This window comes from Brassica napus, chromosome A6 (assembly GCF_020379485.1).
Source record: "Brassica napus cultivar Da-Ae chromosome A6, Da-Ae, whole genome shotgun sequence".
NCBI lineage: Eukaryota > Viridiplantae > Streptophyta > Magnoliopsida > Brassicales > Brassicaceae > Brassica > Brassica napus.
This window is the reverse complement of record NC_063439.1, coordinates 9,482,996-9,501,905: the sequence shown is the minus strand read 5'-3', so window position 1 is coordinate 9,501,905 and position 18,910 is coordinate 9,482,996. Positions and strand designations below refer to the sequence as shown.

The following is an 18,910-nucleotide window of genomic DNA, read 5'->3' as shown; positions in this document are numbered from 1 at the left end:
AAAAAACTCCATATTGAATGAAAGACAAAAGAAACATATGTACACATACATAAGTCTAACCGAGGTGCGCACGAGCCATCATTAACATGACTTTTTTCTCAGAGGAGCTTAGATCCGACTCGTTACGTTTCAGAGAAGACGAAGAAGACGATGACGAATGCGGCGAGCTCCAGCTCGTGCCCACCGATCCCCTGCTTGAACCTTCCGACTGCGAAAACGTCGTCCCCGATTCGTAGAACTCGTCAGATTGTGATGACGTCGAATCCTGATCACCCTCCTTCTTTTTCACGTCGCGGCTCTTTCTACTCTTCTTCAGCCCGATCAACGACTTGAGAAGACGCCACCGCCGCATAGGAGAACCGGATTCGAGTTTACCTCGAGCTGATGAACTTCTCCAGTAGGGAGACGGAGGTCCCGAAGCAGACGGTGGTTTGGGCTTGACATACGGAGGAGGAGGCGCAAAAGGAGAGACAGCGCGTGGTCTGGGAGATGACGGAGGTGAAAGCTGTTGTAAACGGAGAGGATGAAGTTTCTTGGGAGGTTGAAGGAGAGTAGGATCGGGTGTCGAATCTCGGGTCTTGGGGATACCGGGTCGGATCTCCCAGTTAAACGGCACTGCTCCGGGTTTCTTGAAAGAGCCGTCACCACCATCACCATCAACCATCGAGAAACAAACAATAAAAAAACAACGTTTCTCTGATTAGTTCTATTACAACAACTTGTACTTATATAGTTCAAGACCGATTATTTTTAGAACGTAAACCAGTTTCACAACAGTTTTTATGTGAAACTAATCTTATTTGACAGAATTTATATGTGGCATCATATGTCTTCTGTATACACATTGGATGTGTATCCAAACCTTCCTTTTTATGTGGATGTTGAGTATCTACGTGTTGACCCAAAACAAGAGTATCTACGTAATTAAATACACTTTTTTAATTTTATTTACATTTTTGGAGGATCTCAATGGTACTCAAAAGGTATAATATTACTATATTGACTGAAAAAAGCATAAAATTTGAATTAAATAATACCACCATTTTTTCTATTTTATGATTTATGTTATGACGTAAACAAAGTTTTGTTTACGAAAAGACCTACTGTTGTAAGTTGTAACAAAACAAAACGGTAACAGCAGAATCAGGTTCTGACTGCAATTGACTCCCAACTTTTTTTCAGTTGTAACCTCCCAACTTTCTTTTTGAACATTTAATAATAATAACTCAAAAGTGCCATTATGACAAATTCATACGGTAGATGTCCGTTTCAAAAACTCAACACAAGCACCAACCAAAATTCAAACCAAGATGCAAAGTTTTAGAGGATATTTGCTTTAGTAATCTTGAGCCATTTCTGAGAGTGCAGTAATTGTATTGCTTGCCACGTCCAGAAGCTGCAGGTACTCATCCGCACCATCTACAAGTCGCTGCATGCACATCGAAAAGGTGAGACACTCTTTAATTAAGACTGAAACATATCTAAATGATCCAAATGACAATGAAAGAGACGAGTCTGAAGATTTGAACTTCACTTAATTGTTATGTAATTGAGCAGAGATCATGGTAACTTTTCTCACATGGTCTTAAACTAACTACATAGATGAGGCATAAGGAAGGAAAGAGAATCCAGCAGAAGAGAAGTCTCACCTTATCTGTTTCAGCTAGACATTTGCAGATCTTAGCCTTTTGATTGTCTGTTATGTCATCACCAGCCTCAACGACTATATCAAATAGCTGAAAGGAGACTTGTATTAGAACTCAGAATTGGTTATGACCACACAATTGCGAGATTTAATCGTGCAAAACCTGATTGATGATTTGAGATGCAGGATATCCCTCTGCAACTATGTTGTCCACTTCCTTGTTTGCAATATCGAAATCACCACTTTTGCATGAAGTAAAAAATCTCTTGACTACCTCCAGAGGGACTACCTGAAAAGTTCAAAAGACATCCAAAATTAACTATCTGACTTGAGTTTTACTTTTAATGAAATTATTAGACACGCGAAAGTCGATTATCTTCATCCTTACCCCAGACACATTGAGTAAATCCGTGGACGTTATTGTTGATCCAAACAACCGGGCACCACTCTGTAATATTTAAGAAGAAAGACTTGATCAAAAATTTAACAGTTAATATCATCCATTAACTATATATTTTACAGACAGCTTCAACCAACCTGCAGATACGTGATGGCCCTCCGGAGATCACCTTGTGATATGGTGCTCAAAGTTGAAAGAGCCTACATAAAAATTAGCTAGTAGTATAAGCAGTTTTGACAAAGACTAAGCTAAAGAAAGAGCAGAGCTTGAAGCATATGTGCACACCTCACCACCAAGGTTGAGACCTTCTTCATTACAGATATGCAATATACGGTTACTCATAACTTCTTCAGAAAGTGGTTTAAACCTGAACTTCGCACATCTTGAAGCAAGGGGCTCTATGATCCTTAGGAATAAGAAAATGAAAGTTAAAAGGTTATCGAAATCGGCAGCTTTCTTCTTCATTACGACTTAGTTAGAATGTTATTCTACTAGTAACTCAATCATTAAATTTACGAGTCTATGAACGAAATTCTATCAAAGAGAAAAAAATCGAAGAATGAATGACAGTGAGATACAATTGAATGGACGAGGAAATTAACCAGCATTTAAGTACCATAGTAAAAGAATTTACCTGCTGATATAATTACATATGAAGAAGAATCTGGTGACTTTGGAGTAAGTTTCCATTGTGCGCCTCAAGGCGTTCTGCACAATCAGTCACATAGTTCATGGTACACCCATTATTCAAAGTAAAAAATGTTGTGGTTAAAGATGTTCAGAGTACCTGAGCATCTTCTGTCATCGAATCAGCCTCATCTAGGATGATGATCTTAAATGATGGGCAAGGATAACCACTGAAATATAATATTGTGGTCTTAGATGAAATGCACACAACACAACAAAAGCAGAAACGAGAAACTGGCAAAGAAAAAAGGAAACTTGACAATAGCCAAAAATATAAAAAGAAAGGAATTTATCATACCCTTGACGGTTACTGGACCCAACAGCTACAGCAGCAAAATCCTTAATCTTTGTCCGAACAACATTGATCCCTCTGTCATCACTAGCATTCAGCTCCAACACCCTTGACTTGTACAATTCAGGTCTGTAATAAAAGACTCCTTAGTTAATTCACCTAAAACTCAAGTAACAAAAGAAGCTTAAACAAAGATTCAATTAGCCAGCAATCACATCAAAATAAATAAATAAAAAGCAAACAAACGACACTCTCATGTTATACAAACCCCACAAATAAGCAAGCTTAAACTAACTAACTTGACACACCCATGGAACAAAGAACAAGAAAACTTAGCTTTCAATTTGTTGGAAAGAAGATTAGAATCTCTCAAACCTAAACACTTGCATAGCAACACCACATAATGGATACTACTATTATATTGAATTTAAGTAACTGTCTAGCTACCTAATTGGAAAACTTGGTATACCACAATGCAACAACACAGTCTGCGAGTAAATTATTCTCAGCATCCGCATTATAATCTTATTAGAGTTAATCCGAAGCACAAACATGGATGTATGATATTAAAGGTCGTACAGGTTAGCACACTCAAATGAATCAATCAAATATCCATCAAGCAACTACTTGCATAGTTCAAATCAGAGTTTGAGCTTTGTATACCCAAATAGCTGGTGGGCGATGGCAAGTGCCGTAGTGGTTTTCCCTGTGCCTGGCGGTCCATAAAAGAGCATGTGCGGACACTGCAAACCACAAAAACACAAACCCAGAATTGAGATCGAATCCGTCATCTAGGGTTTTCACAATTGTAACTGAAATCAAATATAATCATTCGAGATATAGCCAAGAGTGTTCTGTCGGATTACGTTAGCAGTCTCGAGAGTGTTGGTGAGGACCCGAACCACCTCCTCCTGATGCGCCACGTCCTTCACCTGCTTCGGCCGGCTTGAAAACCAAATCGAGAAAAAAAAAAGAAACCCGAGTTAAAATCCGACACGAGTTCTGTCGACGGGAAGATAAATTCAGTAAGGATAAGTCGTACTATTTCTCAACCCATGGCTGTGCGCTCTGAAGAACTGGCGCCATTACTCTTTCTCTCCTTTACAATAATACCATCCCAGGGAGGAGAGGAGACACCTTTATAACTCCTTCCCGCTCCCGCCATAAACCCTCTAGCTGGATGAGAGGGTTTGGCAGTATGATATACGAGCCTCATTAGTGAAGTCTTATGCATATATTAATCACACAGTATTATTCAAATACGATATGCATATACATTGGCATCTCTCGTACAAGTCTATAACTATAGTTCCAAGCTGGAATACATCTTACAGTGGAGCAGCAGCTCTATGAACAAGGATACTCAAAATAGTTGTGTAATCATTATACATATTAACATGAGATTTTTTGGCCTTTTAGTGGTGGGTTCTTATTGAGCCAGTGACAGTCTTCGAACGCGCAACTTGAATCATTCTTCTTGCGTAACACCACGTCACTTGGGTTAATGAACCGAGGAGCCCATGCAGGAGTCCCATCTTCATATGAGTTATGCGTCAGTCTCCTTAAATTAGAGCCATCCAGCTTCACCGTGAAGATATCACCATATGGTTGGTAATGATGCGGGTTCGAGATCGGTTCTGCTGATATCCCAGCGTAATCAGATGTAAAGACAATACTTTTACTGTCCGGGCTAAAGATTGGGTGGTTAGTTCTCCCACCAGTGCCGCTCTGGATCAGCTTCCTTAACCCTGTTCCGTTCGGGTGGATCAAAAACAGCTCGTAGCTACCCGAGCCAGGGCTTTCTCTATCTGATGCAAACGCGATCCATTCTCCATCAGGTGACCAGCTGCACATAGTGTCGGTCCACGCACCTTCCGTTAACTTCCAAAGACCACCGGTCTCGCCTTTCTCAGCATCCATCAAGTAGAGGTTTTTGTGACCAGACCGCCCGGAACGAAACACGATCAGCTTCCCGTCGGGAGATGGCCAAGGGAAAGCATTATTCTTCCCGTTTGTCGTCAGCCTTCTCACGGAAGAAGACTTGTCTACAGCATCAACATCGATGGAGATGATATCAACCTCTGTTCTCTCTGTAGCAAACGTTGGACCTGAGCTAGTGTACACCCTTCCTGGTCTAACCGGATCCCAAGCGGTGGAAAACGCCATCCCGTCGTAGACTTCACGCCGCCCCGAACCATCAGGCTTCACCACATACACACCAGGCATTCTCACGTACGCGATCCTATCACCCGCTGGAGAGAAGGACGGAAACGAACCGTCGATTCTGAACAGAGAGAGATCACTTGTAGTCGTTTGTATGTTCTCAAGGAAAAGCAAAGGACTTCTCTGTCCATTAGCTTGGCCTCTGCAACTATGGTAACCGATTCGTGACCCATCAGGGGAGAGGAACGGGTTCAAATGGTGACTCTCCGGCGCAACCAAACGAGTCAGCTCTGTAAACTCGCTCCTCCTGAGATCAAACAGCTCCACGTGGCGGTAATCATTACCTGGTCTCCTCGTCGCAACAGCTATGAAGTTATGGTTGTTCGGTGACGTGGCAGGTGTAAAAGCGTGAACGCCAGGTGGTGTGACTCGCTGAATGTTCACTGACTCAGTACTTAACTGTCCACTCTCAGGTATGATCGCTCGGAAAACGCTGATCCAGCCGTCATCGCTTCTCCTATGGAAATACAGAGTAGATTCATCGACCCAACACGGCCAACCACCGTGCTCCACAACCTTGACTCGGCGAGTCCCGTCACGAGTCGAGAACACATAGATGTCCGTACTAAGCTCCTCGACTTCCCCTGTCCAGCCTCTCTCTCCGTAGGAAGCCACCGCGGTCCAGTTCCCGGACGGCGACAGCGCAGGACTGAAATCAGCGATTCCACTCGGAGTCAGCCTCCGAGTTAACCCGGTTCTCAACTCGGTGGAGTAAACAGCGGTCCAACTAGTCCTCGGCTCACCTGAGTTGTCATGTGTTGACACGTAGACGAGAAACTCACCGCTTAAACTAGGCTTATCTTTAAACGAATTTACCGTATTGCCACTCCGGTGATCAGCGTTGGTTAGCAACGGAATCTGGACTCGCGACGGTGCTTCTAACATCGATCGTCTTTTACTTTTGGAATCGGGATCCCCGCCGTGAAGTAGATCGTAGTAGATGCTCGAAGTACCGTTTCTCTCGGTGACGTAGATGAGATGAAGAGGAGACGAGTCTCCCGGTTGTATTAGGGTTGCGTCGGGGAGGAGAGAGATGAGCGCCGGAGATGGAGACGGGAAGTAGCCGTTGAAATTCACCGATTCGCCGTCGGTGATCCGAATCTCTCCGGAGATCGACGGCGGATGAGTTGTGGAGAGGGCGAATACGTCGAATTCGTAGCGCGATCGTCCTAGAGTGGTGAACACGATGGTGTCGCCACCGTTGGGGTTTGAGTTCTGATGTTCTTCCGCCGATGCGTGAAGCGGAAGCAGAAGTGACGCGAAGAGTATAAGCGGAGTAAAATTCATGGCCGGTTGGTTGCCACAAGATGGAGATGATATCTGAAATTTTATAAAGCAGAGAAACGTTTGCAAGAGAGTGGTGTAAGTGATGACGTCATCGTGGTAGTGTGGGGCCATTTCGAGATAATGTTGACACGTGGCGCTCACTCGTGGAATCTGTAATTGTAAAGTTGATAAATAAACTGCTATACTGATTTGTCCAAAAAAAAAAAAAAAAAAAACTGCTATACTGTTATCTGCGTAGAAGATTTTGCGTCTCTTGTATTGGATGAGTGGAGAAAATAGTCTTTGTTCCGATCCAGAACCAGCATGGTGAATGCTACTTTTCAACTGTCGATTTAATTTACAAGACGATAAAAAGAAGATAAACGTATGAGAGAAGAGTAATACGTTCCATGTTAAGTATCACATCACTCATGACGATAGTCGTTGAATATAACATATGTGAAGTCTATATGTTGAGGACGATAAATAATGGTGGTTGTGAGACTTTGTTGGTTAATGCTAAGTGGATGGTGAGCCAAAACAAAAGGCTAGTACCGTCTCAAACCCAAATGAACACAACTTGGACTTGCAGTCAAAATACAACTACATATTTGATCGGTTGTGGTTTGGCATGTCAACAAAATTTCGATGTTATTCTAGTGGTGAATCCCTTCATATAAGTAATGCTCAGTTAGGAAGTTCATCAGTTCCACCATTAGTTTTTTTTAATAACTCACAACTCTGCAATTAGGTATATCATGATTTCTTTTAAATTAGTAATACATTCCAATTTGGTGATGGAGGACACCATTTTACCTTTCTGTAGATCATTGGACCAGCTATATTCACCATTTCTTCCCCTTCTAATCGACATCGCACTCCTCCATATTTGGGTTAGTTAACACTCGATGGAGGTTTTCAAGCAAGGACCCAGCCATCTCCCCATTTGGTGATACACATATGGGCATTGAAAGAGTAGGTGGTTCACGGATTCATCCTGATTTTGGCATCTACTGGATATTACTTTGTCAATGAAAAATATATATATATCAGGTTCGCTGCAGCTCGTAAACATCCACTTATAACATTATCATTTGTTGATTCTGAAAATGCTTAAATCTTTATTCACCAGTGAGATAAAGATGTTTTCTTAAGAGAAAATGAATATCGAGTTATGTTTTCTTAAAGAGAAAATGAATATCGAATTCTTGAAATAGTATAAATACTAGTCTAAAAGAATGTAAATATTAATTGAATATCAAATTTATTGATCATAAAACTGGATCATTTACAAAGTGGAGAATGTAAAGACTCAACTAAAAAGAAAGATTAAAAGAGTGGGTGTACCAAGTATCAAACTGAACTAATCTCGAACCATCGTCTTAGTAACCCTTTCAATGGGTGATCTCTAGCATAATGAAGAGAGGAAATACAATCACGAATCATTTTGTCAATGCTCCGAATGATCAAGTATGTAGATGTCCACGCTTTGAATTTTTTCCCTCCAAATGGTATATAATGGTCTGAAATACCATCTTCATGAGAATTCTGTCTAGCCGACTATGAGAAGTGTGCAACAATGTTGTGATTGTATCATCCCAATCCGACTAGATGGATTCTTCAAGCAACTTCCCAGCAATGTTCGCCCATAAGTATATTGACATGCAAAGAATAAGTGGTCTCTTGTTTCATTTGTTTCCCCACACAACATGCAACCTTGATCAATACCGCATGTCCTTATCTTGTCCACTGTAGAGAGCCGGTTATGGAATACAAGTCAAGTCATAAATGATTGTCGAGTTGTTGTGTCCAAACAAACAAGATGTCGCCAAGAGACATTGATTTTCTTGGTTCTCAGTAATTCCAAGTTGTTGCAAAGGAGTAGCTTTCCTTGTAATCTTCATTATCATTCTTTCATAGCACCCTATCAGCACCAGATTGTGATTGTGGATGAGGGAGACTAGCAGCAGCAATTTTAGCATATATCTCAGGGTATCAACGCTCTCCCCTACTACGAATCTTCCAACTGTATCCATCAGACACATCAGCAAGCGTTGCAGAACGCATAACCCCAAGGTACCGAGTTCCCAGATCCATGTGACGTATATCAAATTTCCAACTCCAAGCCAGTCATCAAACCAAAAAGAGACCGAACTCCCATCATTGTTTTTATACCTTACATAATCATACGCCAATGGTCTAAGTTTTTGGAGGTTCTGCCATGCCCACACCAAATTCCCTCCTTTACATATCATGGTAAATATTTATTTCACTAATCAATTTAGAAACTCTAGAGTAATATTTGTATCAATTGTGTTTTGTTTTTTTTTTAATTTTTTTTTCAAAGTTAATTTGTGTTTGTTTTCAACATCATAGAAAATGTTGGACTTACGGACTTGTATCTTATTTCCAATCCAATTGGTATAAGACGTCAAGACTTGGCTGGTTAACTTGTATCGGTGCATCCCTATCATTGAAGATGCTAGATGATACCCAATACCCATATATGACTGGGTATTTAATTGAATTGTAACCAAGATATATGAATTTGAATATTATTGTGGTTTCATTAAAAATACACATACAAAATTACAAGCCATTCTAAGACAATAATCAATGTAAAAGAGAATGACAATCAATTTGAATATACTCTGGTTCCATCTTCTTTTTCTAAATAGCTAGTTTTATAAAAGAAAAAAAGCAGCCAAAAGTCTAACACCGTCCCAAATGAACATATGCACCAATACAAATGTAGCACATTATCCCAACAACCATTAATCAGCCACGCAGTTTACTGATAAACTTTTACTGATAAACATATTCTCATTTTGTATTGGTTGAATACAAAGATCATAGCTATCAACATATCCGCTTGCTGGTTTGAGGTAACTATGATCCTACTACGTACGGCAGAGTTTTAGTTTAATGGATACGATAAAATTAATCAAATTCTCATGAAATGTTTTTAGTTTTTTTTTTTTATACAACAAACGGCTATTCTATTACTCAGACTTAAGGTGGTTTGGGTGACCAAACCGGAATAGAACAACCAACAAAACAAAATTTTCTATGGAAATACCTCGCAATCCTAGCTAAAAAGTCAGAAATTTTATTTTTTTCATAAATTTACCACCAAAAGATATCAACAACCATTTATCAGCCACGCAGTTTACTGATAAACATATTCTCATTATGTATCGGTTGAATACAAAGATCATAGCTATCAACATATCCGATTGCTGGTTTTAGGTAACTATGATCCTACGTACCTCAGACTTTTAGTTTAATGGATACGAGAAAATTAATCAAATTCTCATGAAATGTCTTTAGCTAGTTTTTTTTTTTGAAAATGTATTTTGCCATTCTTTCATAAATTTACCACCGAAAGATATCAAGAAATTTAAAGTACAATACTATATTATTCCTTATTCATTTCCAATACATTATAAGATATCACTATAACAAAGTTATCAACTCAAACAGTAAGTTATTAAATAACAAACTATTGTGAGGGACACATCAATGACCGCTTATTCATTTTGACGGTCGTATTCTGCGACTTGAAATCTTCAAAAGCGCAGCTAGCCCCAAACCTCTTGGGCCAGGCCACATCACCAGTAGCTTTGATCTTCGGAAACCACAAAGGTGGTCCATCTTCAACCGAGTTGTGGGTGAGCCTCATGAAATCAGAACCATCCAAATTCACAGTAAAAATCTCACTACTCGCGACGTTAAACTTGGGATTACCAATAGGCTCTGCTGAAATAGCAGCATAAGTAGTAGTGAACACGATTCTTTTACTGTCTGGACTAAACATGGGATGCATGGATACTCCACCGGTTAAGTTTTGCGCCACCTTCCTTAAACCGGTCCCATCCGGGTGAACCACATACAAATCCATCAATAACGTACCAATATATTCCCGGTTCGATGCGAACACGATCCAGTTATTGTCTGGAGACCAAGTGGCAATCGTGTCGTTCCAGTTACCGTTGGTTAGTCTGAACAAACCACCGGCTTCGCCCTTCTCCGCGTCCATAATGTAAAGGTTTTTCGTACCGGACCGGTCAGACCGGAACACGATGCGTTTACCGTCGGGTGATGGCCACGGGAAGGCGTTGTTTTGGCCGCCGGTCGTTAGTTTTTTAACGGCGGCTGACGGGTTTCGTGCGTCGACGTTAACGGCGAGGATATTGATTTTATGTGTCCCTACTAAGCCGGGAACTGTGAGATTAAGACTGGGATCTGAGCTTGTGTACACGATCCCGCGTCGAACCGGATCCCAAACCGTTCCGAATCCAATATTTGGGAGAATCTGGCGTAGACCGGAAGCGTCTTGGTTCACTACGAAAACTCCCGTGAACGTGACGAACGCGAACCGATCGCCTTCGGGGGAGAGAGACGGGAACGCGCCGTCGAATCTGAAGAGAGATAAATCCTCAGAAGTGGTTTTGAGCTTTTGGAGGAGATTGTGAGGGTTCGTTCGTCCCGTTTTGTCGCCTCTGCAGGTATGGTACCCGACTCGGGACGAGTCAGGGGAAAGGAACGGGTTGAAGTGATGACTCTTCGGAGACAGGAGACGAGTCAGCTCGACGAACTCGTTCTTCTTCAAGTCGAAAAGCTCCACGTGGCGGATTTCAGATTCTGGCCTCCTTGTAGCCACAGCGATGAAGTCGTTGTTGTTCGGTGACGTGGCTGGTGTGAACGCGTGAAGACCAGCAGGCGTGACTCGTTGAACCGTTACGGTTTTGGTGGAAACCGGTCCGGTTTTCGGTAAAACCGCACGGTACACGCTGATCCAACCGTCGTCGCTTTTGCGGTGGAAATAAAGAGTCGACTCGTCGGTCCATCTCGGCCATCCTCCTTGCTCAACCACCTTGACTCGCTGAGTCCCGTCGCGAGTCAGGAAAACGTAGATGTCCGTGCTAAGCTCCTTCGATACAATACTCCAACCTTTCTCTCCGTAGGAAGCCACGGCGGTCCAGTTCCCGGACGGAGACACAGCCGGAGAGAAATCAGCGATTCCAGGAGGCGTCAGCCGCTGCTGAGTCGCTTTAGTTCGTAACTCGGTTGAGTAGACCGCGGCCCAACTCGCCATGGGCTTACCGGAGTTCTCGTGAGTCGACACGTAGACAAGATGCTCGTTGGTTACGACGGGAGTGTCTTTCATCGAGTTTACACTCATGCCGCTCTGTTGCTCTGACAGTAACGGGACTTGAACCCTGGTTCCTTTATTATCGCCGTGAACGACGTCGTAGTGTAAAGTAGGCGCGCCGTCTCTCTCGGTGACGTAGATGAGATGGAGAAGAGACTTGTCTTGTGGCTGGATCCCGGATGTATTGGGAAGAAGGGAGATTAGCGCCGGAGAAGGAGAGGCTAAGTGGCCGTTAAAGTTGATGGATTTTCTGTCGGTGAGACGGTGCTCATCGGAAGGAGATGGAGGACGACGGCTGGTGGGGAGGGTGAAGATGTCGAACTCGAAAGTGGAGCTACCCATTGTTGTGAACAAGATGGTTGAGCCATCAGAAGCTTGAGAGGTCTCGGCTAAAGCTGATAAGCAGAAGAGAGAGAGGAGGAAGAATGAGAAGAAGACTAGAGTCGAGTTCATGATTTTCATGGGTTGTCTGAATGTTTGGGATTTGGCAATTGGCGGGAGCATTATATAATAGTTGTAAGTGCTGACGAGGATAACATTTTTATTTTTAAAGCTTTTGACTAATTCGGGAAATTTATATTCTATTAACTAAATAAGAAGATTCCTTGCCTTTTAAGTTTATTTATTTGATTCTATTTCCTTTTTAGGTGATAAAAAAAGTTTCAATTTCCTTGTTTGTTTGGGATGAAATTGATATGATTGGTGGTAGTTTTGGAAAAATATCAATCTGAATTTGAAGGTCATGGATGATTACACTGGGAACATTACAGGATAGGATCTTGACATTACCGGGGAGTAATGATTTGAGGCAAATAAAATCTACGAATATTAGCAGTATTACAGTAAAATTTAGTAACAGATCATCAGATTTAAATCCAAATAAATGTGTATATCTCTTAGATTTTATCTTAAATATTCAATTATAGATAACAGAGGTTAATCACACAAATCAGCAAGCATGTCTTACTTGAATTAGAAAAAGTACCAAACTATTATCTTTCTGTTTCAATTTAAATGTCATTGACTCATTATAGAATAAAATTTTTGTTTCATAATAAATGTCATTTTATAGTTTTAATACAAAATTTATTGACTTTATATTTTAATCTATTTTTATTGGTTAAAATATGGTTAGATGTATTGGTAATAGTATTTTCATTTAGTAAATATACAAATTAAATATATTTTAATCTGTGTGTCCAAATCTAAAACGATAATTAAAATAAAACGGAATGAGTATATACTAAAAATGCATGAACAGTGTGCAATTATTATGACATTAAACTAGGCTAGATTAACTGCTATGTGATTTTACGGATCTGCCTTGTTGAATTTGAAAGATGCTTGCTACTGAATATATGATCTTCTTTCTGTATAGCTCCGAAGGGAACAAAAAATGCCTACAAGATCCCCTCTCTCAATTATTGGGTGTCTAGTTGTTTCCGTGGACTCTTATGGTTTGGATACAACCTGGATGGTATCATGTCGCAGTGGTACAAATCCTTCTAGCACATTTAGATAATCCTGGCTTAGATAGATCGATAAGATAACATTAATAACGAAATGATTTACCCAGATATCGCTACGGCATGATACCATCTACGTTCTTTTATGAGATCATTTTTTTCCATACGTGTATATATATTTTCTTTGCACTCACTACTTGTGGTTTGGAACTTTGTTGCTACTACTTCTCCTAGTGGTCTTTCCATCTCTCTCTTTTTCTTTTTTTTGTCACTAGGTATTGTCCATATCTCTATTTCTTTCTGATGGCGAATTCAGAAGATAATTTAACCCCGAGACATAATTAAATAAAGATATTATATATTTAATATAATAAATTTAAAAATATATTATTATCACACTTTAAATGATGATATAATCAATATAATAAACATTCAAAAGTTCATTGTCTAAGATTATTAAACATGCATTTGATTGTTATTATATAAATAATTGTACCAAAAAATAAAAAATATAGTGGTAAAGAAGAAATAAGTAGTTTTGAATATGAGAAATTGCACCCCATAAAATCTAGGAATATTAGCAGTATTAACAGTAAAATTTAGGAATATATGCAGTATTAACGGTAAATTTAGTAATAAGATCATCACTAAAAAACCAATATCGACTAAGTAACCAAGACACACACACTCTCTACTTTTCTGTTTCTATCTCTCTCTAGCATCTCTTTAAAAAACTAACTTTGCTTTTTTTTTGGTTATTTAACAAATAAGCCCTTTGAATATTGTCAAATGAGGTTTTGGTGAGGCGAAAATATAACAAGAAAAAAATAATTTATGGAAGCATATCTGCAAAGTAAACAAATTACAAGAACAATAAACGATGTTTTAATTTTAGTAAAAAAAGAAAAAAAAATATGTGGCAGATACTTTATAAAAAAAGGAAACGTAACCTACAAAAACTAAATAACCAATTTTTAAAAAGTATAATTAAATGTATGGGTCAGAGAGTGGACTTCAACGCATGTTAGGGGGTTAATAAATGATATTTACACCAAATGTGCCACTAATTTAGTGAACTAGACCCACTAATTTGATTTCTGATCAAATAAATTCATAAAATAAAATATTAATATATATTAATAAAATAAATTCAAAATATATATTATTATCACACTTGAAATGATGATAATCTCAAAAAGATAACATACAAAGTTCATTGTCTAAAATTATTAAACATGCATTTGATTGTTATTATACAAAAAGTTGTACAAAAATAAAGTAATAAAAATGATATTGGTAATGAAAAATAAGTTTTTTGAATTTTGTCAAGTGAGGTTTGTAGAAGCATATCTGCAAAAAGTAAAACAAATTACAAGAACAGTGAATAATATTTTAGTTTTGGTGAAAAAGGAAAGAAAAACTATATCGCAGATACTTTATACATAAAAGGAACATAACCTACAAAACGAAACCAAGTGGTTTTGGCTTAGTGATAAAAGAGTTCCAGCTAGAGCTTATGTCCTAGATTCGGCTGGAGCTTTCCGCCCTTGGTTCTCCTGACCACCCATAGACACGTTTAATTTGCAAGAAACATGGATTTTTATGGATCTCGTGGTGATTAGTCCTTGAGCATAGAAAGCCTTTGAGATCACATAGTAGTTATAAAAAAAAGATAATATAAAAACTAATACCAATTTAAAAAAGTAAAATTAATGTATGGGTGAGAGAGTGGACTTAAACACATGTTAAGAGGGTCAAAGAGGATATTTACACCAAATGTGTCATTGAATTCATGTGAACTAGGCATACTAACTTGATTTCTGATATTTAAAACGCTCAGTGGCAGATTCAGAAAATAATTTAATTGGGGTTATATTTCAATAAATGCTATTATATATTAATATAATAAATTTCAGAAATATATATTATTCACACTTTAATGATGAAAATCCCAATAAATAATATATACAAAAGTTCACTGTTTAAAATTATTAAACATGCATATGATTGCTATTATATAATAATTTGTACAAAAATATAATAATAAAAATGATATTGGTAATGAGAAATAAGTAGCTTTGAATTTTTGTCAAGTGACGTTTTTATGAGGCAAAAATAACAAAGAAGAATAAATTTTATGTAAGCATATCTGCAAAAGTAAACAAATTACAAAGACAATCAATAATTGATGTTTTAATTTTGGTGAAAAAGGAAAGAAAACCTATATGGCTGATACTTTATACAAAAAAATGAAACGTAACCTACAAAATTAATAACAAATTTTAAAAGTAAATTAAATGTAGGGTCAGAGAGTGGACTTGAACGCATGTAAAGGGGTCAATAGATGATATTTACACCAAATGTGTCATTGAATTCAGGCGAATTAGGCCTATTAATTTTGATTTATGATATTTAATTGATGCAGCTTAGTGACGGATTTAGAAAATAATTTAACGGGGATAATAATTTTTTAAAAATACTATTATATATTTAATATAATAAATTTCAAAATATATATTATTATCACACTTTAAATGAATATAATCAATAAATAAACATACAAAAGTCCATTGCCTGAAATTTTAAACATGCATTTGGATTGTTTATTATATAAAATGTACCAGAAAAATAAAAAGTAAATAAAAATGATAGTGGTAGTGAAGAAATGTAGTTTTGAATTTTTTTCAAGTGAAGTTTTGGTGAGGTGGAAAATAACAAGAGGAAAAAATAATTATTGAAGCATATCTGCAAAAAAAAAACAAATTACAAGAACAATAAATGATGTTTTAATTTTGGAGAAAAATGAAAGAAAAATACGTGGCAGATGCCCTATAGAAAGAAGGAAACGTAACCTACAAAAACTAAAGAACATATTTTAGAGGATCATTGTTTGTGGTTTTTTGTTATTTTTTTGTTTTTTTTTTTCCAAAACTATTATTCATCCAATCAAGATTTTTAAGAATGAATTCCCTAAAATATAGAAAAACCATCCTGCCATTAGAGTTTAACCAATAGGCCAGGGAAGTCTCATGGAAATGCATGTGTACGCCCGTGTTCCTCTTCCTCTTTTTTTCTCACATTCGATATACAATTGCGCGTTATAGCGCATTTCAACGATGGGTTATGCTCTGCACTTCAAACATCACCTCTACTGCTGTCTGTTGTTAGGATATTTTCTTAAAATTTGTGGTATGTCTCATACAGTCCTACTTTCTGACGCAGCTTGGGAGTTGCAGCAACAAAGGCTTTCCCATGTGTTAAGACAATGGGGGGAATCAGAAGAAGTAACAGTGGTCAGTTGCGACCTCTACACGTAACTCTCAAGTTAAATGACCAGGTGTTCATCATTATAATTCATATAATCTCAACAATAAGCATTAAACATGTCCTAACCAAACTTTCCTCTATTGCCATATGTGAAGCCTTAGGAAGCTGACTTTGTTTTGTAAGCTAGGATCCTGCAATAAAATGGATGGTTCCACAGGTTGCAGCACAAGTTGGTAAAATCTAGGACTGCATTACGCTGCAACAAATGTGTATTACCCATATCACCAGTGTCATAGTACCAGTAATCATATATATATTCAGAGCCCAAGCCATGTCCAAGTTTGAATAAAATTCACACTAAACGCACAACTTCTCAGGTATCAATTGGGTTGGCTGTTAAAGATGGAAAGACAATGCTACATATTTTGCCTTCAATACCAAATGACACAACTCACTGTGCCAGACTAACTAATACCATAGACTTACTTTTCTAGCAGCAACAATTCATTTACATGGCTGCTTTTTTCCCTCCTATTGCATATCAGAATACTATACTCACTGTCTAAGTCACTGCCCAATTACTAGTTAGGGGAGTTGATAAGAAAAAGTTCAGTTAAAATAAAAAAAAACGGCATCTATGAACACAAAAAAAAAGTCACCTCACTGAACACAATACAATAAGTGAAATGGATATAATATTGTATTTTATTTTGGGTGACAGTAAAAAAAACAAAAGAGAATAACCACCGACCCACAAAGGGTAGTCATATATCAAAGTGTTATGTACTAATACAATAACATACTTTTTCCCTTAGCTTCTGGCAACTCCTACATCTCCATCACTATATATACAAATCTAGAAAGTTAAGAATACAATGCAAAATTACCAATAGTCTGACTATCACGAAAAATAACAACTTAAAATAAACAACTTAGAAACTCCGTGCTTGGGCGGGACTCCGCTACTAGTCTAAGTTAAATATCAGAAATCAATTAGTTGGTTTATCTAAATTCAATGCCACATTTGGTGTAATTATCCTCTATTAAACTTCTCTAACATGCGTTTAAGTCACCTCTATGACCATACATTTAATTTGACTTTTTAAAATGGTTCTTTAGTTTTTGTAAGTTACATTTCTTTTTTTACAAAGCATCTACATAATTATCTTTCCGTTTTCACCAAACTAAAACATCATTTATTGTTCTCGTAATTTGTTTTACTTTTAGCCAGGGTTTTGAAAACCGGACCGGACCGGCCGGTTGGGACCGGTCCAACCGTGAATCGTTTAGTAAACCGAGTCCGGGTTGAGTTAAAACTCGGATTTGAACTAAACCGCCAAAACCGGTTAAAAAACCGGCTAAACCGGTGACTCGGGTCAGTGAAAAAAACCGGTTCAACAAATACTTACGTAATTTCATTAGTTTTTGAAATAAAATGGTAACTTCTTAACTGATTCAAGTTCTTAGGCGTTTTTCGTTTGAAAACCATAATAATTTCTTTCCCTTTTCAAGATTGGTAGTACATTTGTTTCCTTCTTTTCGTTATACATAATACTATAAATTATTTGTTCATTCATGGTCAATCATTTTATTATAAGTTATATATACACCACTAAAAACAATAGTGATCACGCCTAAAAACAATAGTGATCACGCCTAATTTTTATTTAATAGTTATTTAATTATATTTTTCATTTATAATACTAAAGGTTTCTAAATTTATGTATATATATAAAACCCGGTGAACCGGTTAGACCGATCTGACCAGTCGCCCAAATGATAATTCCGAGTCAGTGACCGGTCCGGTTTTCAAAACATTGCTTTTAGCAGATATGCTTCTATAAATTATTTTTTCCTCTTAATATATTTTCGCCTCACCAAAACTTCAATTGACAAAATTTAAAGCTACTTGTTTTTTTCGTTACCACTATCATTTTTATTTACTTTTTTATTTTTTTGGCACAGTTTTTTATATAATAACAATATTCGAAATGAACTTTTGTAGGTTTGTTTTATTGATAATATTATTATTAAAGTGTGACAATAATATACATTTTTGAAATCTATTATATTAAATATATAATAATATTTTATTCAAATTATGACTATTAAATATTTTCTGAAACAGCCACTGAGAATTACCATCCGGCATCGCTTGTGTTCGTAATAATGCCGTTTTTATACTTCACTTTATGCGTGATGCTATCTTTAGGGTATGGTGATGAATAGTAACATAGCTATCTCTGCGCTGTTAAGAACATTCAACATATATTCATATAAAGTAAATCTATTGTTTTTTTGGGGCTATACAATATCCCCATGGTCTTTTAAAAAAAAATGGTGTAACATAAAGATGAAAGTACCAGGTTACTGTTAAAGAATAAAGAGAGAGAGAGAGAAGAGATAGAGGAGAAGAGAGAGAGAGAGAAGAGAGAGAGAGAGGAGAGAGAGAGAGCGAAGATCTCGCGATAGATCTCTCGATAGGATCTCTCCGAGCTCGCTCCTCTCG

General features: G+C 37.7%; 4 protein-coding genes across 4 annotated transcripts; all 4 read right to left on the bottom strand.

Annotated features, from left to right (window-relative positions):
- Positions 1-55: 55 nt before the first annotated feature.
- On the bottom strand, positions 56-664 carry LOC106347380 (swi5-dependent recombination DNA repair protein 1 homolog). Its single transcript, XM_013786907.3, has one exon. The coding sequence runs from the start codon at positions 662-664 to the stop codon at positions 56-58; it is 609 nt and encodes a 202-aa protein (XP_013642361.2).
- Positions 665-1,197: 533 nt separating this feature from the next.
- On the bottom strand, positions 1,198-4,274 carry LOC106347378 (replication factor C subunit 4). The gene is made up of 12 exons (XM_013786905.3): positions 4,067-4,274; positions 3,891-3,969; positions 3,688-3,767; positions 3,031-3,153; positions 2,833-2,902; positions 2,680-2,753; positions 2,331-2,451; positions 2,183-2,245; positions 2,034-2,093; positions 1,809-1,934; positions 1,650-1,736; positions 1,198-1,429 (listed from the first exon to the last, which is right to left on the bottom strand). Exons 1-12 carry the CDS (start codon positions 4,108-4,110, stop codon positions 1,337-1,339), a joined length of 1,020 nt encoding a protein of 339 aa, XP_013642359.2. The 5' UTR covers positions 4,111-4,274; the 3' UTR covers positions 1,198-1,336.
- On the bottom strand, positions 4,260-6,660 carry LOC106347376. The gene has a single exon (XM_013786904.3). The coding sequence runs from the start codon at positions 6,643-6,645 to the stop codon at positions 4,417-4,419; it is 2,229 nt and encodes a 742-aa protein (XP_013642358.2). The 5' UTR covers positions 6,646-6,660; the 3' UTR covers positions 4,260-4,416.
- A 3,249-nt stretch (positions 6,661-9,909) lies between these two features.
- Positions 9,910-12,159, bottom strand: LOC106347375. The gene has a single exon (XM_013786903.3). The coding sequence runs from the start codon at positions 12,128-12,130 to the stop codon at positions 10,016-10,018; it is 2,115 nt and encodes a 704-aa protein (XP_013642357.2). The 5' UTR covers positions 12,131-12,159; the 3' UTR covers positions 9,910-10,015.
- Positions 12,160-18,910: the final 6,751 nt, after the last annotated feature.

Excerpts from the sequence above, each read along its gene's own strand:
- LOC106347375 (XM_013786903.3), bottom strand. The coding sequence starts at position 12,130 with ATGAAAATCATGAACTCGACTCTAGTCTTCTTCTCATTCTTCCTCCTC.
- LOC106347376 (XM_013786904.3), bottom strand. The coding sequence starts at position 6,645 with ATGGCCCCACACTACCACGATGACGTCATCACTTACACCACTCTCTTG.
- LOC106347380 (XM_013786907.3), bottom strand. The coding sequence starts at position 664 with ATGGTTGATGGTGATGGTGGTGACGGCTCTTTCAAGAAACCCGGAGCA.
- LOC106347378 (XM_013786905.3), bottom strand. The coding sequence starts at position 4,110 with ATGGCGCCAGTTCTTCAGAGCGCACAGCCATGGGTTGAGAAATA. Across the intron at positions 2,903-3,030 it reads GGGTCCAGTAACCGTCAAGG|TGGTTATCCTTGCCCATCAT; the intron begins GTATGATAAATT and ends ATTATATTTCAG. Across the intron at positions 1,935-2,033 it reads ATTTACTCAATGTGTCTGGG|GTAGTCCCTCTGGAGGTAGT; the intron begins GTAAGGATGAAG and ends TGAACTTTTCAG.